General features: G+C 39.4%; 1 protein-coding gene across 4 annotated transcripts in view; it reads left to right on the top strand.

The window, feature by feature from the left end:
- Nucleotides 1-19,471, top strand: part of Pds5b (PDS5 cohesin associated factor B) — a 132,293-nt gene extending 112,822 nt beyond the window's left edge. The window contains exons 26-35 of one of the 4 annotated variants that reach the window (XM_028779733.1): nt 1,851-1,965; nt 3,616-3,748; nt 4,060-4,179; nt 5,023-5,085; nt 5,764-5,909; nt 7,632-7,737; nt 11,961-12,400; nt 12,505-12,612; nt 15,064-15,202; nt 16,651-19,471. In XM_028779733.1, coding sequence (XP_028635566.1) covers nt 1,851-1,965; nt 3,616-3,748; nt 4,060-4,179; nt 5,023-5,085; nt 5,764-5,909; nt 7,632-7,737; nt 11,961-12,400; nt 12,505-12,612; nt 15,064-15,202; nt 16,651-16,686 — 1,406 coding nt within the window. In that variant the 3' untranslated portion in view covers nt 16,687-19,471. Of the gene's footprint in view, nt 1-1,850; nt 1,966-3,615; nt 3,749-4,059; nt 4,180-5,022; nt 5,086-5,763; nt 5,910-7,631; nt 7,738-11,960; nt 12,401-12,501; nt 12,613-15,063; nt 15,203-16,650 lie in introns of all 4 variants that reach the window. The other 3 variants (XM_028779735.1, XM_028779732.1, XM_028779734.1) reach the window with 3 other exon arrangements.
- The last annotated feature ends 6,819 nt before the right edge of the window (nt 19,472-26,290 follow it).

Raw genomic sequence — 26,290 nt, forward strand, 5'->3', positions numbered from 1 at the left:
TAAACAACATATATAAATGCATGAGTGTTCTAGTTTCATTATCTTTTGTGAATGGCTAAATGAACAGAGAAAATCTGACATTGGAGGTGTCTGGAAACAGATTTGCTTATTTGTGTTATGTCCGCACTGTCATGGGTCTTTGTTCTCAAGTGTAGCTAACATTCATGTTGGTTGTAGATACTGCTTTCCTTTGCTCTCTGCCTCCCAAGGTATGCTGCTTCACTTCTGTGCCTGTCACCTACCCAGTCATCCAAGTTAGATCAGAAGCTTTCTTTGTGCATGTTTTTCTCTCTTCAGCACCAGATCCCATTAGCGCTTCTTCCAGATGTCATGGATATCTGCTGCTCCTAGCTACTGTTGAGTTGCAGTACCACAGATACTCTTTAGTTCCCACTGTGTGGTAATGCCCTGCTGCTGTCCCTCCCTTCCCATCCCACTGTACCACACCGCTGTATGCTACCCTTCTGGAACAGACCAGGCTGTTCTTTCCTTCCATCTTGGTTGAAATACATGTAGGTTCTCAAGTGCTCACAAGTGACATTGAAACACTATTGAAATACCAATGGCTATTCGTATTCTGTGCTCAGCTCATGTTTAAATTCTCCACTGAGTACGTCCCCATGCTCTGTGTGCAGGGTTACTTGAAGTTCTGCGCAGCTTGCCTTTTCCCGCTTTGTTCTCAGCTCTGCAAACTACTTTCTCTTGTAGACTGAGCTGGGAAATACAGCGCTCTGCATTGAGTCGTTGAAGATACATGTTTAGCATCACTTGGCCACTGTGATCCTCTTTCCTTTTTCCTCACCTTGGAAAAGTGAGGACTGTGTAGTCACGTCCTACCTCTGCAGTTTACTGGCTGTGTTTGGCCACGTTGCTTAATCCACGCCTTAGCTTGCTTGTTTGCAAAATTGCAACCACTTCTTGTGGTTGCTGCATGAGTTGGAAAATGATGTGTATAAAGCACCTGACATAATGAATGGCCCAGAGAAGTCATCAGTACTACTAGCTATTCTCATTTTAGGTACTTTCTCCTAGGCGTCCATCTCTTTATACTTCAGTGGGTGCCTTACATGGTCACATATGTTTTTATATTACATAGATACAGCACTCTATAAGTATTTGACGTAATTTAACTTAAATATCACTGTAATTTGAAATTGCTGGGTTGTTTTTTTTGTTCCTCTCATGCTTGCTCCTTCATAACCACTTACATGGAAACTTTTCAAAGACAGGCTGATGCTTATTGGTACATTATGCTCCTGATTGAACATCTGACTAAAATGGAAATAGGAGACCAAATCCAAGTCTTTTTGTATACTGTTTCCCAAAATATAGTTTGCATGCCTTTCTGACCTCTGCTATATATACAGTTTGCTACTCTGGTCAACAGATTAAAAATACTTGGATTTAAACTGAAAAGTTATTTGTTATTTCCACTGTTGGAGGAACTCTGTTCTTTTGGATAGTCGTGTTATTATATACTGGCCATTACTTCTGTTCTTATGCCCACTCTGAGAGGTGCTTATCAGAGAACATCAACACAGTCCTTACAGCATAGATAGAAAGGCTAGATCTTATATCTCAGTCTTGAATAGTGTGTGTGGATCTCTCTTTTCATGTACATTTGAAAACTACACATTTGCTCTTGCTGATCGGCACCTCCTGTGCTAACTAGGCACTTTAAACTGCTTGCCATGTCTCTCAGCACAGGATGTTTGAATGTGTTCTTCAGCCACGTTGTGCTAAATCACTGGGATGTAGGAAATGTACAAAAGAGCATGTGATTTGATCTTTCTAACCTGGATGTTTTTGTTTGCTTTTTGTCTTTTTTTGTTTTGTTTTTTGTTTTTCAGAAAAATTATTGTCTCTTCTACCAGAGTATGTTGTTCCATATACAATTCACCTTTTGGCACATGACCCAGATTATGTCAAAGTACAGGATATTGAACAGCTTAAAGATGTGAAAGAGTAAGACTTTTTCATCCCATTTTCCTATTTTCTGAAAATTGTTTTTACTTCCTTACTGCTGCTAATGAGATATTAATCTTAGCTTTAATTATAGTTGTCGTGTGTTTCATTTTGCTAAGGTTCATTTTTAGTCTCTCGACCGTCTTTGTTTTTCATCTCTGTACATTGCATTTCTTACCCAATTTCTAGAATGTGACTGAAACTACTAAACTTTAGTTCTGTGTCTCTGCAGCTGGGGCATGACTTTCCTCCTGAAGTAATCCACTCAAACTTTCTCTGCACTTCTCAGCTTTTATTTCCCACTAAAGTTGTAGGTTTTGTGTGAGATGACTTGGTAATGTCCTCACTCAGGTAGTAAGCACATGTTTCTTTGCAATGATTGTCTTTGTAAAATGAAAGAAGAATTGCATCATAATGGGCCACATTCACAACCGGGGAAGTATTCTTAGTTATAACTTCTTTTGCTATTCTCTAATTAAAGGTTATTGTCTATGTAGAAACAGAGTAGGGAGTATCATGATATTGAGAGAGATTTTGAGACCAACAGAATTCCTAGAATAAACTTGAGGCTCAGGTCCTATTTTTGTTGTTATAAAAGATAACTATTATGATTTCAAGTCAGTTAATTTAGTATACTGTTGATAGACTAGTAAAAGATTTTGATAGTCAGTTTGTTGATTCATGGAAATATAGTTATTTGAAGTCTTGCAGGAAAATAAAAATTTAACTTACCATTAGCTTACTGTGGCAAGGGGAAAATCCAGTATCTATCTCTTTTATTTGCCATAATACCTATTATTAAAATAGTATCTCTAAAAATAAATTCTGTGTTAGAGTGGTTATCAGTAATGAAAAACTCTGGCTGCTTTTCTTTATCTGAGGGCATGTACTTGAGAGTTTTGCCTTTCTTGATTGCCCTGATTTTTTTTCATACTGTGGAACACAACCTAAGCCATTGCATTTTCCTGTAGAATAGTATCTTGGTCATATTTCTTTTTCCTGTTATTTTTCTCACTCTTTTGTTTTTGTTTTTGTTTTTGTTTTTGTTTTTGTTTTTTCGAGACAGGGTTTCTCTGTTTTCCCTGGCTGTCCTGGAACTCACTCTGTAGACCAGGCTGACTCAGAAATCCACCTGCCTCTGCCTCCCAAGTTTTCCCTCTCTATATCAACTGTAATTCCTTCCGTTTCTTACAACAGAGACAATATTTAAGGTTTCTCCTCAGTGTGGGTGTCAGCCATGCTTTTCTTTCTCATTCGTTAACTGTTTCTGACCTCTGGGTCAAATGCTGTGTTCTTTAAAAGATGTCCTCTCAAGACTTGAGTTACCTCCTTCTATTACAGCCAGTCTTTCTTTACTCATAGAATGGAGTTAAAATTGTTTTGTTCTTTCCATCTTGTGTTTCTTTGAACCTTTCTCATGCAGAAATTTGTTGAGAATCTGAGCTTATCTCTGCATTGTTGACCTATTGTAGTGTAAATGTGTGACATGGGCTTTTCCCTGCTGTTTTATTTTGAGTTGTAGCTGCTTCTCTTAATTTTTTTCCTCTTCTGGAATTATAATCTAGGTTCATTATATTAGAATTAAGACTCATTGTGTCAGTATTTAACAAATGGTTTTTCTTGGTATCTTCTTTGTTCTTGTGTTTTTAGATGTCTTTGGTTTGTTCTGGAGATACTGATGGCTAAAAATGAAAACAACAGCCATGCGTTTATCAGAAAGATGGTAGAAAATATTAAACAGACAAAAGATGCTCAAGGACCAGATGATACAAAAATGAATGAAGTATGTAACTTATGATAAGTAATTTTGATTTTATGCTGATTTAAATATTTTAAGTATAGAATATACAACTTTTCATGTTTATAAACAATTTTTTCTGTTAGAGATAATTGATATTTCTAGTACAGAATTATTATACCAAAACTAGTGTTAATTTAGTAGTAATTCTAATACGGAATCATACTGATCTTGTACTAATATAAGCCACAGTATTTATCTAGAAGTTTTCTTTCATTAGTTTACTGTTGTTCTAGAATTACACCTGAGTCTAAAATGCCAGTCTTAATGACTAACTTAAAAAAATACCATTGCAGAAATTGTACACTGTGTGTGATGTTGCCATGAACATCATCATGTCAAAGAGTACCACATACAGTTTGGAGTCTCCTAAAGACCCAGTGTTACCAGCTCGGTTTTTCACCCAACCTGACAAGGTAATTACTTTAGAATTTGTTTGTGGGAGTTGGCATGGAGTGTGTGCTCACACTAGGCTGTGGGAAGACAAGAAAAGATCAATAGTAAGAGCTTCTGGAATAGCAGGAAAAGGTACCAGGTTCAGGAATGTGACTGTGGACCAGAGTGGAGGTTTGGAATGATTAGATACTAAGTAGTAAGAGCCAGAGATTGTTTCAAAGACTAAGGCTATGCTAAGAGCACAGGCAAACGTTTACCAAAGCATTATGAATTAATACTCTTTGATTCAAAATGGGAATTGGAATGTTGATAGATACAGTGTCTGAAGCTGCAAGCCCTTGATCAGGTGGTGTCATATAGAGCATAGACACTGGGATAGGCCCAAGGCTCTGGGAGCAATACAAGGTTAGTCATAAACCACACCCCAATATGATGTTGCATAAGCCCTCACAGAGACTCTTCTCTAAGCTTATTGACTAACAGAACTTGGAAAGCACCGTCGTCATCTTTGTATTGAAAGCAGTATACCAGTTAAGATCTTAGTAGCATATCTAGATTTAAAATGACCTCCTGTGTTTGCCTAAAGTTATTATAGGGCTTGTCTTTTTTACACAGCTCACTTTGATATGAGCAGCATAGCAAGGGTCTGTGTGCCTTCTTGTGCAGGAGTGTGTATTATCTGGCACATTGATACTGGAATTGCTGTGAGGTTAGTCTATTAGAACCACTGCCTGAAGTTTCATGTTTGAACTAATTAGTTAAATAAATATGAACTTAAAAGTAAAAGCTCTCATGTACTCGGTTGGCTTTTGTTTGTGGAGCTATTCTAGAGCCCACTGACGGCTTTTTCTCTTTGCTTTCAGAATTTTAGTAACACCAAAAATTACCTGCCTCCAGAAATGAAATCGTTTTTCACTCCTGGAAAAGTATGTTTTGAGAATTGTTTTAGTATTTATGTGGTAGTTAACTTAAGTGTGATTATTGACCTAATTATGTCATTTTACTTCTTTAAGAATTTTTATGTCTCAAGGAAGGAAATATATAATTAGTTATTTTCCATTTGTAGGTTTAAAAATTAATTGTGCTTACTATGTAAATGTCAGCTAAGATGTGCTTTTAAAAAGCTTATAGCAAAACTATGAAGACCTTTATCCTTTAGACTTTTTATATAATCTAAATAAAAACTCTTTAAAAAGATCTCTTACATCCTTCCATAGCAAGGCTCTGTTTTCATTAATGGTCTATATTTCATTTATTGCCTTAATCTGTGAAAATCTTTTCCTCCAAATAACAAAAACTCAATTGCTCTGTTGTCTTTGGGGGTTTGCTGTTTGTCTGTTCTGAAACTACCTTGCTAGGTAGCCCAGGCATGCTTTGAATTTGCAGTACTCTTACCTCAGCTTCCTATGTGCTGAATTATAGGCATGAAGTGTTACAAGTTTTTGATGTATGCAGTGATACTCAGTTTATTGTCTATATTTTGCTTAGGGCTAGATAAACTTTTGAGATTTGTGTGTAAATGCATTGAAGTTGTTGCTAACAGGTCTTGATACGGTTCTTTTAATGTTAACTGAATAGGAAGAGTTATGTATTTCTCGTTTCAGCCTAAAACAGCCAATGTTCTAGGAGCAGTTAATAAGCCACTTTCATCAGCAGGCAAACAGTCTCAGACCAAATCATCAAGAATGGAAACTGTGAGCAACGCAAGCAGCAGCTCAAATCCAAGCTCTCCTGGAAGAATAAAGGGGAGGCAAGTTCACACACAAGAGATGTCATGTTTTATATTTGACTCCAACAAGGCTGTGAGATCTAAAATAATACAAATATAAATATTTGATGACAGTGGATAGAGATGAACTGGTAGTTACTGACAAATAACACTTGGCTTTCCATATATAAGCTTACTGGAGTAATTTCTGCTAGTACACACAGTAACAGTTTGACCTCATGGATTACCAGTTACACAGTTAGTTGTTCACTTATGGCTCATTCATACAGTGGAATACCTAAATCATTAAAAAATAGTGAGGTCAGGGACTGGAGAGATGCCTCAGTAGTTAAGAGCACTGGCCACTCTTCCAAAGGACCCAGGTTTGATTCTCAGGAGCTCACAGCCATCTGTAACAACAGTTTCAGGGTTTCTGACACCCTTTTCTGGCCTCTGCAGGCATTACATGCATGTGGTACATAGACATACATGCAAGGAAAGCACTCATACATAGACAATTCAGGAGCCAGAAAGCTGGCTCACTGTATAAAGGAACCTGCTGCCAAAGCTGATGGCCTGATTTTGATCACTGGGATTAACATGGTACAGGGGGAAAAAACAACTTTTTTTGGAAGTCCTCTGGCCTCTATATGTGTTTCAGTGCTTGAATGAATCCATACAGTAAATGAAGCGTGGGGGCTTTGTCTTTGTGTCATTTTTTAAACATGAGGTCTGTGCTCCCATGGGAGTGAATGAGTGATACCAATTATGTAGAGCGCACTGTTGCAGGGCCTTTATTTGGAAATACCTTTATAATCAGAGTAGGTTGCATCCAGTGGGAACTTTTTGGGGAAACATACAGTATCTTAGCAGTGTTCATAATAACTTAGTATGGGTGTGTTATTACGGTTTGACATTGGTTGAATTTCTTTTTAGTATATGTATATGTGTATAAACTTGGTTTTAAGAGTAGTTCTAACAAGTATTTGTTTAACTTGTAAAGTGCATCCTCTTGTTGGCTAGAGCTTGAGATTTAGGAGTTCAGTAGTATGTAAACAGATTTGTTTTGAGACAGGGTCTCTCTATATAGCCCTGGCTATTCTTGAACTTGCTGTATAGACGAGGCTGATCTTGAACTCACAGCAATCCCATTGCCTCTGCCTCCTGAGTTCTGAGATTGAAGACGTGAGTTATCATATCCAGTAAAAAGCTTGAAAAATAAGTAGGCAAGGATGATGCAGAAGACTAGAGCTTTCTAAGAGCATAAGAGCATATGCTGTTACCTCATTCAGCAAGCCTGCTACAAGCCTGTTCTCAGCCCTGCACAGGTTTACATACTAAGTAAAATTGCCAAAAATCAGTGTTTGTGTTGTAAAAGGAAGAAGAAGTCAAATAAGAAACTTAGTGACTGCATGTTACATGCACAAGGAGAAAAGATGAAATGGGGGCAAGGATGGACAGGGCAGGCACGCTGCACGAGGCCAGCCGGATGCGCTAACGACAGGTTTCATTTCCATGCTCTGCCCCAAAATGAAATCAAGTTTTCAAAACATCATATGGTAAAATGAATTTATTATTTATGTCCTTAATTTATTAAATGAGCTACATTGTTTACTGATTTGGTATAAGATATGATAGAAAAAATATCTTTAAAATGGATAGAGTCTTTGCTTTTGAAGTTATAAAGCTATACAATGAAACAATCAAAAAATGGCTTTAATGTTATCTGATTGTAGAAATAACTACATATGTCTCTATTCAAAGGCTTGATAGCTCTGAAATGGATCACAGTGAAAATGAAGATTATACAATGTCTTCACCGTTGCCAGGAAAAAAAAGTGACAAGAGAGAAGACTCTGACCTTGTAAGGGTGAGACGCCTGGTTGACTGTGTGATGTTCTTAGTTGTAACAGTTTTAGTCATTTTTGCTCGTTAGCCAGGTAGTTATAGTTGCTATTAAATTTTTCATGTTATTCATATTCTGTGGCTTTAGTTTCAGACTCAGTGTTACAGTTTATTTTGAGTTTATGTGATTCTTGTCTTCAGGTAAATAATCTAAATTCTTTGTCTTTAGAGTCAAACTTGGCAGTTCCATACTCAGAATTGTGTGCTTTCCTTTTTCTTTTCTAACACAGTATTTTAGACATGGTCTTAGGAAGGGAGAATGGAATGCAGGTCCCAAAGTCTCCCTCCTTCTGTTGGAAAATCCCTTTTAAGTTTTTAATATTAACAGAAATAGCTTCTATGATAGCTATCATTTATAAATGTTACTTGAAGACAAATTTGGTGAAGATTCACTGAAATGCAGAGTTCATATTCCAGTACAGCCTAGTGCATTTGGTAACTGGGCCTGTTTGTACTCTCCAGTTGAGCTCTGAACGTTTCTTGAGTGACTGACTGGGGCATTCTGGATCCATTTGCTTATCTGTAAACTGGGTAGTTTGGGCTTGCCAGTCCAATAATAATAAATTATCATTCATTAACTGAATAAATGAGTTAGCCCAAATAAATTGTTGATGCTGTCTCATTGTTAGAGTGATTAATGCCTTTGAGCAATAGCTTCCATAAAGTAAATGTGCTTGCTTCTGAGAAACAGAGATGAGAATTTTCAGTAAAATAATTACCATTGCTTTCTCTGGAATCTTATTTGCCCTCTTTTTCTCCTACTGACACATTTTAGTTATTTTCAAGTTTCTTCAATTTATCTAGCTAGCCTAGTTGTTCTTCTTTCCATTTTATAATTAACATTTTTACTAAATCCTCATTAGTCAGCTAGCTGGTCAGAAGTTTTCCCCGGTGGGCTGAAGAGATGGCTCAGCACTATCTTTGACTCCAGTACCAGCGCATCCAGAGTTCTCTCTGACCTCCACGGGTACCAGATATGTGGTGCAGAGATAACGCATGCAGACAAAACACTCATACACACTTGAAAAGGTTTTATACAAGAAGCATTAGAAATTGATAACTTAGAAAAATATAGGATCAATAACAGAAAGGAGTTCTATTGCTAGGTCTTTAGAAGAGAATCTTTAAATTAGTAAAAATAACTATTTTTTTTAATTCTATTTAATCAAGAAAATTCTTTATTGTTGTAATCATACTCAAACATGGAATAATTGACAAGGTTTTCTTTTTATAGCAGAAGCAGGAGTATTGTAAGATTAAGGACAGTCTTGGCTTTATAGTAAGTTCAAGGCTAGCCTGAATGCTATACATAGGGAGGCTGTTGCCAACAACAAAAACAAAACAGCCACAACAACAAACCCAAACAAACAAAGGCTAGGGCTGTAGTTTGCTTATCCAAGTTTGATCTTCAGGATCGAAGAAGGAAAACCATATATGTGGTGTCCGTGTATGGTATGTGTTCATGCATATAACTTGTGTCTCTGGTGATTTTGCTACATCTGATGGGCTCTGTTCATCGCAGTAACCTCTGTGATACTGAGAGACAAGCTGAGTACACAGTCTCAAACAGAATCTAAGGAAGTAGTAGAGAGCACTTGTGTGGGAAATCTTGCAACCAAGAGACTTGGAACACTGTTCTATCTTCTGTGAGAAAGGAAAGGTTGAACTGGTAATAGTTTTCTTCCTAGTGAATATATACTCAAATTTTAGTGATTTTTTTTCCATGTGGAAAGATAAGTAGACATTAAAACAGGACATATGACTAGCATCAGTCCACAAGACAAGGGTGTGTTTAGCTTTGGGCAGTGAGGAAGTATATGGTTGCTGCAGTCCCCAGAGACTCTTTCTTCGGGTGGGAAGAGTCTGTAATCTCAGCAAATTAAGTTCCTAGAAGAAGAAGAGGATGAAGAGAGACAGGACAGCTAACCCGAGGACTCCCCGTTCATGACTCACCTCCACCAAGTTATCGCCCGAAGGCCTCATCTCCACATAGCACCACACTGGGTTATGAGGTCTTCAACACATGACACATGAAAGGGTACAAATTCAGACCATACCAAAAGAGAAAATAAAGGTTGAATATATTCAAAAGAGTAGATTTCCCAGAAAATGACCTAGACAAAAGAAATAATACCAAGAACACAATTGGGCAGCTCACAGAAAGTGCCATAACTTTTCTTTCTTTTTCTTCCTTCCTTCCTTCCTTCCTTCCTTCCTTCCTTCCTTCCTTCCTTCCTTCCTTTCTTTCTTTCTTTCTTTCTTTCTTTCTTTCTTTCTTTCTTTCTTTCTTTCTTTCTTTTTCTTTGTCTCCCTCCCTCCCTCCCTCCCTTCACCCATCTCCCTCTCTCTTTTTGATTTTATTTTAATTTTGAAACAGTCTCAAGTCTCAGTCTGGCTTTGAACTCATTATATAGTAGGATAACTTTGAGCCTCCGACGCCTCCCCTTGTACATACTGGCATTGTTGCTGAACCCCACCACACTTGATTTTATGCAGTGTGCATTGTAGGCAAACACTTTACTAACTCAGTTATCTCACCAGCCCCTAAGTTAAAGGTTTTTGTTGATTTTTTAAAATAAAATATATCTAGATAGATCGATAGATATCTAGATATCTATCTCACATGGGTATTTTGCCTGAATGTATGTATATCCATCATGTGTATCTAGTGCCTACAGAGACTGAGAAGAGCCCCCTGGAACTGCAGTCACAGAGGCTTGTGAGCTACCATGTGGGTGCTGGGAATTGAACCCTAGTTCTCTGGAAAAAGTAACCAGTTCTCTTAACCATGAGTTGTCTTTCTAGCCCTGTTTTCTGTTGACATTTTTAAATCTGCACAGACCTTTTGGGAATTAAGTTCACTTCTTAAATATTCATATACATTCTCATTTTTGGGTATCTAGATAATCTCCATTGTTCATTTATACACAAATTCTCTGAATATAAAGTAAGATTTTATTTTAAATTTGAAAACACTGGGTTTTTTGTTTGTTTGTTTGTTTTTTGCTTTGTTTTTTATACTGTTTTGTTTTGAATTAATTAAATCTGGAAAGGCAGTCTCGAATTCAGAGATGTTTCTGGATTTTTAGTGTCAGATGAATGTGTTGAAAGTTTTGTTATCTCATAACCTCCATTTAGAAAATAAAACTAGTTCTTTATGATGTCACAGACATGTATAGCGCATTGTTACTCTGTGGTCTACTTAGATCCAGGTGACTAGACAATAGGAACAGGTGCTTGAGTGTCACCTGTACCTGGCACTGAGTGTGAGGTGCTCACCTTCACTGAGAGACAGCATACAATAAAGTACCAATTTGAGAGGTTTCCCTTCAAAGCTCTGCATCCTAAGTTTAAGAATGAAGATTCATCACTTGTTCACCAGTGGATGTCCCCATACCTGAGAGTTTATGAGTAGTGCAAACTAGAGTTCCGATTATTTAATTTTAAGGGAATGTGTGCAAGAAGTTGAATGGACAGGACAATAGAGGTGGATCTTGGATGAGTTGGGGGTTGCGTGTGATCACAGTACGTTATCTCAGAGTCGCAAAGAACTAATAAAAATAGGGGGTTTTGCCGGGCGGTGGTGGTGCACGCCTTTAATCCCAGCACTTGGGAGGCAGAGGCAGGTGGATTTCTGAGTTCGAGGCCAGCCTGGTCTACAGAGTGAGTTCCAGGACAGCCAGGGCTACACAGAGAAACCCTGTCTCAAAAAATCAAAAAAAAAAAAAAATAGGGGTTTTTGTTTGTTTTATAAATGAAATTCTTCTTTTACTCAAAAGAATTTTTCAAATTCTAGAAAATAGCCCAGTTAAGTGGCCCATGTTTGTCATCCCAGCTAATTTGAACTTTTAACATGGAAGAAAAGTTTGATGCCAGCCTGGGCAGCATCATGAGGCCTTCTTCATTCTACAAATCAAATCAAAGTCATAAATAGCTGTGTTTGCACTATATTTAAGAACTATATATTTAGATACATATTTGTGACAAAAGTATGTCACATGATTTTAGGAGTTGTCAGTATTCAGAATGCTAATAGTTTTATTTATTTGTTTGTTTGCCATGCTGGCGCTTGAACCCAGGGCCTTGCACATGGCTAGGCAAGAGCTTTGCCACTGAACTACACCCTGAGCCCTAACAATATCAGTTTTCAAAATTTAATTTTAAAAATTGTGATCCTCCTCCCTCCAGTCTGAGTTGGAGAAGCCTAGAAGTCGGAAAAAAGCACCTGTCACAGACCCAGAAGAGAAATTAGGTATGGATGACCTGACTAAGTTGGTGCAGGAACAGAAACCCAAAGGCAGCCAGCGAGGCCGGAAAAGAGGCCATGCGGCTTCAGACTCAGATGAGCAGCAGTGGCCTGAGGAGAAGAGGCACAAGGAGGAACTCCTGGAAAATGAAGATGAGCAGAACAGTCCGCCAAAAAAGGGCAAAAGGGGCAGGCCACCAAAACCTCCTGGTGGGGGCACATCGAAGGAAGAACCAGCAATGAAAACATCCAAGAAAGGAAACAAGAAGAAACTTGCACCTCCTATAGTAGATGATGATGAAGAAGAAGAAAGACAAATTGGAAACACAGAACAGAAGTCAAAAAGCAAACAACACCGCACATCAAAGAGAGCACAGCAGAGGTGAGTGTGTGCAGTCCTAAGCTGGACATTGATGCAGTAAGTGTGCTTACCGTAATATGAACCGTAATCTCATGCTATCCACATTTGGGTCTTCCCCAAAGCAGAGCAGAATCTCCTGAAACTAGTGCAGTTGAATCCACACAGTCCACGCCACAGAAAGGACGAGGAAGACCATCAAAAGCGCCATCACCATCACAACCCAAAAAACATATGTAAGTTGTAAATAATAATAAATTTCAAATCAATTTCAAATTATTTTGCAAACTTTATGTGTATAAGCATATTTATTGCTGTATTTAAATTCCAAATAATTTGTCCAAATATTTTTCAAATATACTAGGTAAGACATTTTTATAAACTTATCTAGGGAATTAATAGCCCACTTAATATTTGTACACTTTTTAAAGGTCTAGAGAAGTCTTTATAAATGATTACCAAATAGTTATCTAGTCTTATGGTATACAAACATGCTATTTTTCAGTAGTCACTATGTATCAGCCAGGTTTCGTCATTGCTGCAGGCTACAGTTCCTCTTAATCATTCCCCTAGTCAACTTTTTGACACTTGCATCTTTGTGTACTTTTGGATGCTCACACAAATGCATTAATAAGAGAGCATTTAGTTTGTCCAGACTCATCACCATAGCATGAACACCAGCACTGTCAGCTGCACACCAGGCAGGGCTATCTCCTGTTAGAAAAGTAGAGCCAGAATATCATGTCCTGTTAGTCAGAAATGTCACCTCTTCCTAGGCATGCTCACTATGAAGCTGTACCCAGTACTTGACTTTTTTTTTTTTTTTTTTTTTTTTGGTTTTTCGAGACAGGGTTTCTCTATGTAGCCCTGGCTGTCCTGGAACTCACTCTGTAGACCAGGCTGGCCTCGAACTGAGAAATCTGCCTGCCTCTGCCTCCCAAGTGCTGGGATTAAAGGCGTGCGCCACCACCGCCACCCAGTACTTGACTTTTAAAACATTATTGAAGAGTTGGCACCAAAATTGGAGATCATTGTTGGGTACCTTTAAAATCAAACATAATTATATCATTTTGGAAATGGCTCTACCAATACCTGGTATTACACTTATCTTTAGTTTCCAGCACATCTCAGCTAAATACTTGGGTACCATAGAGTTTTTCTTGTTCCTGTGTGTTCCATAGGAAAAAGAAAAGTTGCCCGAGTATCACCTAGTGCTTCATGCCTTCCTCCATATAATTTTTCTATAGCGTTAGAAAGTACAGCTAAGTACAATATTATGACAGCTTCTGTGTTTGGATCCAGCAGGCAAAATCATTGTTTCTTAAGCAATAGTCAATAGCCTGACATTAATTTTATAGTAGTTAAATAACAGAATTTTAAGTATCTCACCTTTGTAACTTTTTCTTAGTATCTGGGCATCATAAACTTGAGAGCTTAAATGGTTATGACTTCCCCTTAAATTTCACAAGTCTTTCCACAAGCCTTCAGAACCTAAGTATAGTTTTTTTAGCATAGAAAGATACTTTTTATTTTATCTTGTTAGACTGTCTTTCAGTTTCTAGATAGTTTTTTCCAAAGCTGGAATAATAACATGTTATAATTTGTCTGCTTTTTGTGTTCTAACTATAATATAATTGAAAAACATTATTATCCATGTAATTTTGTATGGTGGCACATAGCAGATCTTATTCTCATGAGACTTGCTCTCCAGTGGGCAAACAGTCACTAAGTAGTAACATACAAATATGAAACTATAACTCTGATATATGTCCTGAAAATATGTAGGCCATTTTAAGAGAATATAGTGGAAGGAAGTTGGAGAATTTGTCTTTTTCTAATGTGACAGTGAATTAATTACTTAAAACTAATAGAAGAGATAAGATGAGAGGTCTCAGTGGGTAGAGACACTTACTGCCAAGCCTGACGGCCGAGTTCAATCCCTGGTACCCACATGGGAGGAGGAAAGAGCCAGTTTCCTTGACTTCCTTTGACTTCCACAGGTTGTCTGTGGCACATGTGTGTTCACACAGTATATAAATACAACACAAATAGAGAGATGATGTTTCTGAAGTGGGAAATTTGTGGTAAATCCAAGGAACTGAAAAAGGCAAAAAGGTTTACTGGATTGTAACTATCAGGAATAGACAGGTAGGCCAGGACCATCTGAAGGGATTTACAAGTTTATTCTTGGCTCAGTGCAGGGGTTTGTGTGGGAGTGACACCATCTGTTCTGTTTTTAAAGGATCACTCTGTAAAGAAAAAGGCAAGCTGTAGGAATGGATGGTGGTAGCAGTGTCAGGGATGATGGGTGCGTTCATATTCCGGGTTCAGGTTTCTCCTTGCACAGTCTGAGATAGTGTGACGGGAAGTGCGCTGCTCTCTACTCAGAGAGGATGCTCACCGTGAGCCACCTGGTGAAGACTGACGGAGAGGAGAGCTGAGATAGGTACTGGCTGAGAAGACAGGTTGTTATCAAGTCCTTTATGGTGATAGTCTTGGTGACACTTTTCTTCCTTTTCTGTAAACTTTGTAAGATTCTTATGTGAAAATTTATTTCTTATATTATGACATAATTGAGAATAAAAATGACCAAAAAATTCATTAAACTATTTAAGACATTTCTTCCAGTGAATTAATATACAACTTAATATTGGGATTCTCATTTTATTTTATGTGTTTTGCTTTAGCCGTGTAGGACGCTCCAAACAGGTAGCTACTAAAGAAAACGATTCAAGTGAAGAAATGGATGTGCTTCAGGCCAGCTCTCCTGTCAGTGATGACACTACACAAGAAGGAGCAGAAGAGGAGGACATTTCTGTGGGAAATGTATGTCCTTAGTGAAGTGTCGTGTATGCGGTATTACAAAATGTAAACATTGAGCCAGTAGATACTTAGTCAGCTCCATTCCGCTTGCTGATGTCTATAATTCTAGATATTTACGCCTCAGTTGATGAGTTTGTCATGTTCTTTTACTTACCAGCTAGAAACGGAGAAACAGCTTTGAGCGGAGCTTGAACTTACTTGAGAATGATGGGTATTATAATAATGCCTAGAGAACCTGTCAGCCGAGTGTGAGGAGTCTAAGCAGATTCCTGTGCCAGTCTAGACACTGGTCTCCTTGCAGTGTGAACTCCTGTTTCACAGATGTTCTGTTTTGAGTATCATGATAGAAACCAGAAGAAAGCCACACTGAGTAAAAGTGAATCTTGAAGTCAGATCAGCCTTTGGGATTGAGGTGGAAACTGGCTTTGTATGGTTGGCACTGGAGCTGCTTTTATAGAAGTAAGAGCTGGTGCTTTCCAGAGTCTTCCTTCTTTTAAATAGCAAATGCTATTATTAGTTATCACATACTACTTTTATTTACTTACTTACTTACTTTCTTACTTACTGACTTAATTACATCCCAGATGTTGCCCCTCCTTCTGGTCTCCTACCACATTTCTTCTTATTGGGGGGAAAACTAACACAAATAGGAACTGTGTTCCTGGTGCATTAATGCTGAAGTTTTAGATCCGTTCTCAATTCTTTTCATTTGGAGACTTGAGTTCTTTGGTTGGTTCCCAGAGTTGGAGTCTGTGCGCTGATTCTGTTTCATGGGTTCAGTGACTCCATCCCAAGGGCTTGTTGAGATGAGTCTCGTCTGAGTCCTCTCAAGGCTGCTCTGCTTTGTTTCTTAAGGACTTTGAGGAGGAGAACTGGAACCTAAGACTGAATCGTCATGGTAACGGAGAACAGCTGTATGTTAGGTTCACTCACTTAAAACCCTGCTCCTTTCCTTCTGCTGACTCATACTGACCTTATTTTTGAATCAGAGTTTTAAGCTTCCTATAGGCCTTGCTAGTAAATGGTAGTATGTTTGAACTCAAGGTTGTGTAGATGTGTCTCCAAGTATTGGGAGCCAAACTCACTAACTTCTGTCCTAAAATGACCTAGAGTCAAGTGTTTTTCTCTGCCATAGGAAGGAAGTAGGAAGATGATGGATCTGAGAGTAGTTGTTACTCACCTAGGGACACTGTGTTCTGTGACTTTCTAAACATTAATGCAGAAGGAAAAGACTCTGTTGCCTGGGAAAGGCTGCTTGTGGGCTTGTCCATATGTAGACATCATAGAGGCCTTAATATCTGAAGATAGAAAGAGAGAGGAGGACAGTTTTAGGAAAAGAAATGCAAAGAAATTCAGAAGTGTGTGAGAATAAAGACTGTTTAGAATGATGGTTGGTACTTCTCTAAATGTGGGTATGCTCACGTTGGTCGTCTGTTGACTTCTCTCTTCAGGTACGGCGGCGAAGCTCTAAACGAGAGAGACGATGAACATGGCATTAACTCCATTGTGAAAGCTTTGGGAAAAAACATTTTGTCAAGTATGAGGCTAAATAAAGCCTGTGATGCACAAAACGGGACTGCCAAAGTGTGGACAGTTGGACTTTTGATGACCATGAACTTGTGGTCACATGCATCAGCCACTCACATAGTGATAACATTGACTCCAGAGTCTTGTGAAAGTGTCATGTGTGACGGCTGTGTAGACATAAACTAAAGAAGAAACGTGTAAATAATCCCACTCCCCCATTTCTGACTTCTAAAGTGCTTGTATAGCTTTTATCTGCGGCTTTAAACTGACAGTACCCAACTGCTTACCGGATCTATTCATTTGAAAAGCATTTGCTAGGGTGGATCTTAAGCAGTAGTCTGTCAGTGTTTGTATTTGAATTCTCTGCAGTTTTACTGTGAAAATTTGTTTTCAACAATTGGTGTCATTTTCTCGATGTCACTGTTTGTTGGAGTTAAGTGGTCTCTTCCTGCCCCTCTTTGTAGCTCATCTGTGTTTACTCCAGGGCACCCGTCATCTTCCGAGGTGCTGAAGCATCTGCCAGCACACTAGGACATGCCTCTGTCTGGGGCACCGCACGGAGTGTGAGATAGTCCTGAACTTATCTGATGACTTTACACCTCAGTATTGGTCCCAGAATTTTCTGGCCTTTCATGGCAATGAAAATTTTAAGAAAGAGATTTAAAGTATTTTAATTTTAAAGAGTGTGTTATAAAATAATGTACTAAATTCTTTATTCCATTCTATCATCTTTTTTCAGTTTATATTAATCTACTGTATCAATAAAATTCTGTAATTTGAATGGGCTTTTAATAGTCTAGAATGTTATTGTGTATAGATATTACTTCTTGAACATTATGTTCAGAAATGCAAATTACTACACTATAATATAAAATCTGATATATACACATTAGGAAAGTTCTCATTCTCCATAACCGTGTAAAGTTAATCAGAAACAAAAAATTTTATTGATGCAGTGTATCTTTATAAATCTGTTCTTGAAAGCCAAGTGTTTTGTATTTTATAGTGAGCTGCATGTTTATGAAAAATTGCTGATCATGAGATGTGCTTTTCTGTAAATTCATACTTAGCCATAGTATATGATAGATGACCCCTTAACATAGTTTTTCATCAAGAGTTTATAATTGTACTTTATTTTGGAGCCAAAAAAAAATTGTTTTTGGGGGGAGAGGCTGGGTGGCAGTGATTTATCTGTTTGGGCTGAGACTTGAGGCATCACACTCACAAGCACTGAGAGAGTCCCACTGCATCCAGAACAGGAAAGATGGAAATTTGCCTGGATTTAATTTAGAGGTCTGCACAGTCTAAAAATGGATTATCAAGGCAGTGCTCTTTACATAGGGTCTGAACCAAAATGTGTTGGTCACTACCTTATGCTCACCTGAATTAACTTTAGATTTATGGGTGCAGGGTTGTATTTGCACAATTGTTAACAATAGAAAAGAAAAGGACATTCTGAGTTACCAAGTTTATTCTATCAGATAACAGCAGTTTCACGTAGTACACCTTTCTGTTTAAGGTATGTTTCCGGAATTGGGTATAAGAAGTTGGGTATAAAGAAGTGACTATTTTAGAAATGACATCGTGCTATTTTCTAGTATGTATCGCAAAGGGTGGGATTATTTTTCTTTTTAATATTTCCTCATGTGTATGAAACACTTTATTTTTAAGAAGATGTTTGAATTGTGTCTTAATCCTTCAGTGTTTAACTTTCTTCATTTGCAACAGTGTCAGCACCAGTGGTGATGGAGGCCACTGTCTGTCAAGACAACTAATGCTGGATTATGATACTTTGAATTTTAAATGTTTCATTAGCTCAGCTCTCCAAACAATGATGTTTCAATTTCAACAGTACAGAAGCATGTTTTTAAATTTATGGCATAAATAATAAAGGATAGCATTGTATTTTTGTCATCAACTAAACGTCATTGGAAATATTTATGGAAATATATGTTCAAAACCATTTTATAAACTATACAAAATGATTATGGAGGATTTTTGTTTGCATGATCATAGTTCACCAAATGTCCTTGCACATTAAGGCTCATGACAAACATTGTCATTGTAGATTCTGTTCGTGTTCAGTGCCAAGGAGTATGTAATTTTACAACCCGCCTGTTCACTTTTTGGGAGAATTATAACGTAAAATTTCCATTTTTGTGTAGAGAAATAGGTGCAATAATGATCAAAGTTTTAATGTCCTGAGTCTCCATCTTGGGGGCGTGTTATTATGTTTAAACTTAACACTTCATGTACTAACATTTGGGGAGCCACATACTTTAAAATAAAGCTAAGTATGTATACGACATGAATTGCTAACAGTTGTTAGCACACTGGCAGTGGTCACACTCATTTTGAGAATGTGTACTGTCTGGCATTAAGAACTGTGTAGCTCATTGTAACAAGCCTACTGTGGAATCTGGTGACTCCCAGGTGAACCTTGCTTGCTGCAGTGCAAGCTCTTTCAGTGGTCTCCACTGTGTGTGTAAATTAGAAATGTGCTGTAAAACTTGTTCTAGACATTAAAGTTTAAATGACTTTCTACATCTTCTTACAGTTTGCAAGTCTGACTTTTAAAGGTTCCTTTTGCTTACTGGAAGAACATTGGGGATTTAATGATTTAACTTAGGTATAACTTTACCGCATAGTGTTACGTTATCAATGAACAGTTGGTTCTAGATGACCAGTGTTCAGACAGAGTTTGGGATTTTCTGTGAACTTAAATAAACATAGACACTCATGTAATTATATTTTTATGTGACTCAATATATATTTACTAGAGAAAGTCATGTTTTGTGATTTTTAATTTTAGAGTCATTGTCTCTCAGAGACATCTTTCTAAACTTCATGTTTAAACTTTTCATGCAAAATCTTGCCTTGCAAAAATGTATTAACAACTACTCAAGTTAAAGAATTACATAACTGAAAAAAATTAACATAAAATTTGAAACTAGGGACTATGCAGAGACGTTTCTAGGAAGTTTTATTTGTTCTATAAACGTTATGAACCCACTGTAAGCCAGTCACTCAATTTTTATTCAGAATGAAGTTTGATCAAGACAGACTAATCCCCTGCCTTTGATATTTACGTTGCTTTGGAAGTAAGTTAGTTAAAAAATAAAAGTTGTGGGAAATGCTGTAAATAGCCTGGAACGGTGACTTGGGAAGAACCTGCTACATAGCTAGAAAGTAGTTATTCAGAAGTGAGATCTGGAGCCGCTGTGTGTTTATGACTCTGGTATCTGTAACTTCAGGGCATCCCGCTCATACGAGAGTGTTCTGAGGCAGCTGCTCAGTGCTGCTCTAACTGCTGTTTGTAGTTGTTTCTTGGGTTTGCATCCTTATGTTTAAAGTGTGTCTGTGGGGCTTGTTGATATGGGGACCTGTCCTTTATCTGATCTTCTAAAGAGGATAAATCCTTTTGATTAGTTGTAAAATGTAAATTAACTTTTGTTTCTCCTGTTGCTTTTTTTCTGCCTTGTCTGGCCTTTATTTTCTTAAACCTTTAGCTCTGTTTACTTGTTTTATTTGGTTGTGTTCTTTAATGGTTTCCCTGCAGATTACAGTAGACATTTGACTTCCTATAGGCTGGTATTCTGGTGCATTTACCATCTTTACCACAAATGGGACGTTCCTAACAGCTCAACCGTGTGCTACTACTTTGCGCAATAGCCAGTATATATGCATTTGATGGTTATTATTCGATAGCACTGTTGCGTACTGTTCTTTCATGTTTATCTGTGCACTTTCTCTTTACTGTTCTGTACTTCACCTCAGTTTATTTTCCTTCAGCATCAAGAGCATTTGAAATTGACTTACTGTGTCGGTCTGCTGGCCATTCGGCAGCCAAATGGCATTCCATTGTCTTCTGGTTTTTACCTTTCCTATGGAGAAGTCAGCTGAGAATCTCTTTACTCTTTGTAGATGAACCTGGGTGTGTAGAGACTGTGACTCCTGTTAAGTCCCTGTCCTGCCAGTCTTCAGTCCTGGTGAATTACCCTGATTATCTCTTGAGTCTTTCTATTTTTTTCACTAATGTAAAGTCCCCTTTAATTCAGAGTTACCATTTCTTGGCTTCAAACTGATCTCATATTAACTTTGTCCCACCTCAGCTTTAGTGTCTAGCCTGTTGTGAGTACATCATCTGCTGCTGGTGGCTGCAGACATAAGTCCTGCACCTCCGAGTGCTTTGCACCTCCGAGTGCTTTGGTCCATCGTCTCTAGGTACTGAGTTCTATAGTACTTTCATCAGGGTTTGTTCCCATCTAGCCAGGGTTTCCTCCACATTCTGTGTTGGTGGCACCATGCAAAGCCTGTGTCAAGTTACCACTTGCTAGGGTAGAGAGAAAGGGTACAAACTCAAGAAAAATGTGCTTTTCCTAAAGAAGTGACAAGAGACACTAAAAATTGTCTCATTAAAAGTGAAGGAAGTGTTGAGACTCCTTCCTTCTCCATAGATACCATAGTGGGACAGGAAGCAGGCTGGGCAATTGATTTTCAAGGCCCTTCAGCCCCAAGAGAGCCAGTCCCTCTAGCTAGGCCTCACCTCCTGAAGGTCACTACTTCCCAAAACCACACAAACAGTTGTGGGCCAGATAGTCAAACATGAGTCTCTGGCCCACTGTACCCAAACCACAACGTACTACTTCTGCCTGCTTAGGTTTATGGTCCTCTCATAATACAAAAAGTGTGCAGTCTAACTTCTAAAGTCTTAGTTGCAATGTTGCTCAGAAGTTCAGTCTCTTCTGAGAATCAAGGCAGTCTCGTAACTGAAATGAAAATCCAAGACAGCATACATGTAACATATAAGGGGACAGAGTAAGGCAGCATTCCAAAAAGGAAACCATGTGACAGCAAGAAAAGCGAGACCAAGACAGCAGGTCAAGTAGCAAGCCCTACAGTTCCTTGCCCCCACATCAGGTGGGATCATGTGCTCTTGAAGGCTGTGGTAGATCCCAACTCTCACCGGTAGCACATTTGACCTCTCTTGGGTCCTCTCCACTTGGGGCCTGTTGTTTTCCTCAGTGAATGTTCTTGTTGGGGTCTCCACTGTAACTCATACTTCTCTAGACCTCTTGCCTTCCTTGCCAAGAATCTGGTCCTCCCACATGATGCCTGCCCTCGGTGGCTTTGTAAGACCTTGGCCCAAGCTTCCACAGCCTCTTTACCCATTCTTAACCCACACACCACCACCATGTAGATATAACACCAAGTTCTGCTCCTTCAAATGTAGCCTAGTTCTTCTCTGTGCAGCCAGTAAGCACCTGCCTAGCTAATCATAGGCAGTTTTCCATTAGGGAAGGCTGGAGCCTTTGATGGATGGGGCCTTTACCAAGTGCACAGTGGGCCATTTTTTTTTCTTTAATGGCATTAGTTACTACTCCATTGTTAAGTGTTTGTCTTGTCCACAACCTTAACAGTGGCCATAAACCTCCCCCTAGCAGATTACAGTTTTTATATCTTTGTGCTCTCGATGTAGTTCCTAAGAATAATGATCAGTAACCACACCGTAGGCTGCCTGTTACTCTCTTAGAATTTCTTCTGCCAAGCAACTCAGTCTATGACTTTTTAACTCCGCGTCAGTCAGAATTACAGACATGAGTGGAATGCAGCCAGATACTTTGCTCTAATAAACAGGAACATTCTCTAGCTCAGTTCCTGTAGAGCAGTGGTTCTCAGCCTTCCTAATGCTGGGACCCTTTAATACCCTCGTGTGGTAATCCCAGCCATAAAATTATTTTTGTTACTACTTCATAACTAATTTTGCTACTGTTATGAGTCGTAAACATCCAACATGCAGGATATCTGATAAGCGATTCCCATGAAACGATTGTTCAACCCTGCAAGGGGTTGTGACCCAGAGCTTGAGAACCATTGCTGTAGGGCCTCGGTTTTTCTCTGGACCCTCATGAGGTGGACACTGCTGCTGTTTACGTAGCATGCTAAGCCCTTAAAATCTTGCCAGAATTTTGGATGTCTGGGTTTCTCTAGCCTACAGCTCCAACCTCTTCAGCATTCCTCCTGAGGACCATTTCCAAGAGGCTGTGAACCACATGGTCAGGTTTCCGAAACAATGGCCCTATTTCTTGATACCAGTCATCTGTATTGGTGGCAGGCATCTCATTTCTGTGGCAGGATATATGATAAACGCAATGTAAAGGGGGAGGAAGGGGTTGGTTTTCGGTTTGGGGTTCTGGCTCGCAGTTCAAGAGGATCCGAGTCCATCACGGCAGCGGGTGTGGCTCCCGACAGTAGAGCACTCAGCTAGGACAGGAGAGGAAGCAAAGCCTCGCTGTAGACCTTTCCACTCTCACCCTGAGTCCCGTGTTCTAGGTAGGCCCCTTCTCCCAAAGATTCCAAAACTGTCACCAGCCATAGACCATGTGCGTGTTGAGGGCATTTGACATCTTACACGTGACATCTGAATATTAAGGGCTTTGTTCTTTGGGGGATGGAGGCCAGTTTGGATGAAGCAAGTTTATGCACTAGAGTAATTACTTGGAAAAGTGGTTTAGGGGAACATTGGGCTCGGGGGAGGGGTTGGGGAGGGCATGGTTGAAGCCAAGGCTGGCAGAAGAAACAGTGGCAACTTCTTAAAGCATCATACAAGAGTGTGAAGCCAAGGAACATTATAGAGAGGTTTGTCACGACAGGGGACAAAACTGGGCAGTGCAGTTCTACAAAGCACCTCATGCTTCAACACTTGTCCTCGGAAGCTTTTTGCAAATAGAAATTGCTAGGACCAAGTTTCCCAGGACCATTATTCAAATGGCAGATGCTGTGCATGTTGAGGAGCCAGTTAAACTTTAAACAAACAACTTAGAGACAACTCAGAGGAAAGTAGGGAAATAATGCCTGAGATGAACATTTTGATGTTTTTATTGATATCTATATTTTATTGATATCTATTTATTTGATATCTTACAGCTAAGCCATACTCAGTACCTGACTCTCTCTCTCTCTCTCTCTCTCTCTCTCTCTCTCTCTCTCTCTCTCTTTCTTTCTTTCTTTCTTTTTTTTTTCTTTTTTGTTTGTTTTACAAGACAGGGTTTCTCTGGACAACTGAGAGATCTGCTTGCATCTGCCTCCTGAGTGCTGGGATTGACCAGCGTGTGTCACACCCACTGTTGGGCACTGTCTGTCCTCCTTTTCCTTCATACTCTGTAAAAGTGGTTTCTGTCAATACACTAGTGTGCTGTGTCCTTTGTAGACACTACATGGCACTGCTTGGGAAGGCCGTGATTATTGTCACTGTTCTGAGGACTATTGCAGCTGTATATCAGCTCTGTGTGCTCACTCGTGACTCTTGTGCTGGTCCTGTGAAGGGGCATGAAGAGACCCCTTGAAGTAATTATATATGTGTCCGTATTGCTTTAGAAAAAGTCTAGCACTATTTGTGTTTTGCTAATTTTGTGGTACAGATACTAGTTTGTTCATTCACTTGTCACTAAAACGGAACAACATTGTCCAAGGTTGTCACTTCTTTAAAACTTAATTTTCTGTGATCCGTATATTTCCTGTTTGTGACCTTTCCCCAAGTCTTTATTTATTTTTTTAATCTTTTTTTTTTTTTGAGGATGGGTTTTCAATTTTACATTTTCCAATTTTCATACCTTGTGTCTTACTTTTCTGTGAAGAGACACCATGACTGACTACGGCATCTTGGGGAAGAACAAGTTTCAGAGGGTGAATCCATGGTCACTGTCAGGAAGCATGGCAGCAGACAGGCAGGGATGGCGCTGGGAGCAGAAGCTGAGAGCTTACATCTCCACAAGACAAGACCTGAGAGTGGTGTAATCTCAGGGCCTGGACAAGGCCACCCTTCCCCCTCCCAGTCCTTCTCAAGCAGTTGCACCAACTGGGGACCAAACATTCAAACATACAAGCCTATGGGGGTCTTCTAATTCAGACCACCATACCTTGTGGTACTACATTTCCTATCTTAAAAGACAGTATGGTTTGGGTTTGTATGTATGCCGCGTGAGTGTATCATCTTCCTGGGAGTCTTTGCATACTAAGTTTTCTTCTAGCTTCATGGCTCAAGTGTTTACACTATAGCTAAACCAGGCAGATGGAAGTGATTTGGGCAGGAAGAGACCAGGGACATGAGGTCACTGGAAACACAAGTCATGGGTGGAGAGTGCCCCAGTGTGAGTTGGGAGATCACGCCTGGAAAAGATGCAGCTGTGAAGAACAATCAACCTTCAACTCTGAAAAGGGCTTCCATCTGCCGTCACCATAGCCATACTTCTGCTCATCCAGCCTCCTGAGAGAGAGACCTACAGAGAAGACTAATTATTTAACACCTTCAAGCTGGAAGATGCTTTACTTTCTGTAGCACTGCAAAAGAACTGAAAGCAAAAGAACTAAAAGAAGCAGAAAACTGTATAGTCTATAAAACAAACACAAACAAAAAGCCAAGCAAACAAACAGAACCAGCCCTGAATTTGTACCGCAAATGAGGAAGAATATTTGCCAAGTAACTGGGGCTTAAAACAAGTGAACCCCCAAAGCAATTGTGATAGGTGGCTCAAGCTTGGAAAGGGAATCTGAAAATGTCGCCACCATGAAAACTCTTTGTGAGGAGATGGTTCACATCCTCTGTAACAAGCGACACGGGATTAAGGGGAACCTTGGTGACTCGTATATCTTCTCCAGAGAAGGAGAGTTGATCTGGGAATGAGAACCTGCTGAGCAGAGAGGAGAAGCAGCTGCATTCCTCACTTGCAGCTGTCTACCCAATTCAGCTGAGAGAGAAGCGGATGGGACTCCGTCAGCAGGGCTGGCTGCCTGCTCTGTAGGAGTGATGCAAAAGCTGAGCGCTGATGTGCCCCACCGCCTTGTGAAATCCAAATTGAAACTGCCAGCAGTTTCATGCTACCAGTTGCGAAACTCCCACAGTGCTCTGGATGTTATAAATGGCAGGCCTGGGTAGAATTTTCATTCTCAGAAGGTGAGTTAAGGTAGAAATGAGCCATTAGGGGGACTGTGAATAGTCACCCTAATCCGACAACTCTGTCCTTTCTACCCACACTACCCCCTCGCCTCCAAAAGATGAAGAATACGAAAAAGTCAAGAGACAAAAATGAATAAAGCACAGTGTCAGGGAAGAGCTTATCCTAGATGTTTAGCCTCAGAGAATTAGAGGACTCAAATTCTGGAAAAGAACTTGCAGAAATGATGGTGAGATAAAGACTGAGGCTGCTCAGTCTCAAATCAAGCTCAGCATAGCAAGGATCAAAATAAGACCTGCTATGTTAAGTCCTGTGCCTACAAATCAACAATCTCTATGGAAACCCTCTGTGGACACCCACACACACGTGGTGTCTATACCCACACACAAGAAATACTGCCCCCCCACACACACCCCAGGGTTTCTGGTGTAACCCTGGCTGTCCTGGAACTAACTTTACACCAGGCTGACCTTAAATCCAGAGATCCTCCTACCTCTGCCTCCCCAAGTGCTGGGACTGTAAAACCCAATTGCTTGGGAAATTTTTCTGATGTACCCAGTTTGTGTGTGTGTGTGTGTGTGTGTGTGTGTGTGTGTGTGTGTGTGTGTGT

The sequence above is a fragment of the Grammomys surdaster genome, unplaced genomic scaffold (genome assembly GCF_004785775.1).
Source record: "Grammomys surdaster isolate TR1022 unplaced genomic scaffold, NIH_TR_1.0 362, whole genome shotgun sequence".
NCBI classification, from domain to species: Eukaryota; Metazoa; Chordata; class Mammalia; order Rodentia; family Muridae; genus Grammomys; species Grammomys surdaster.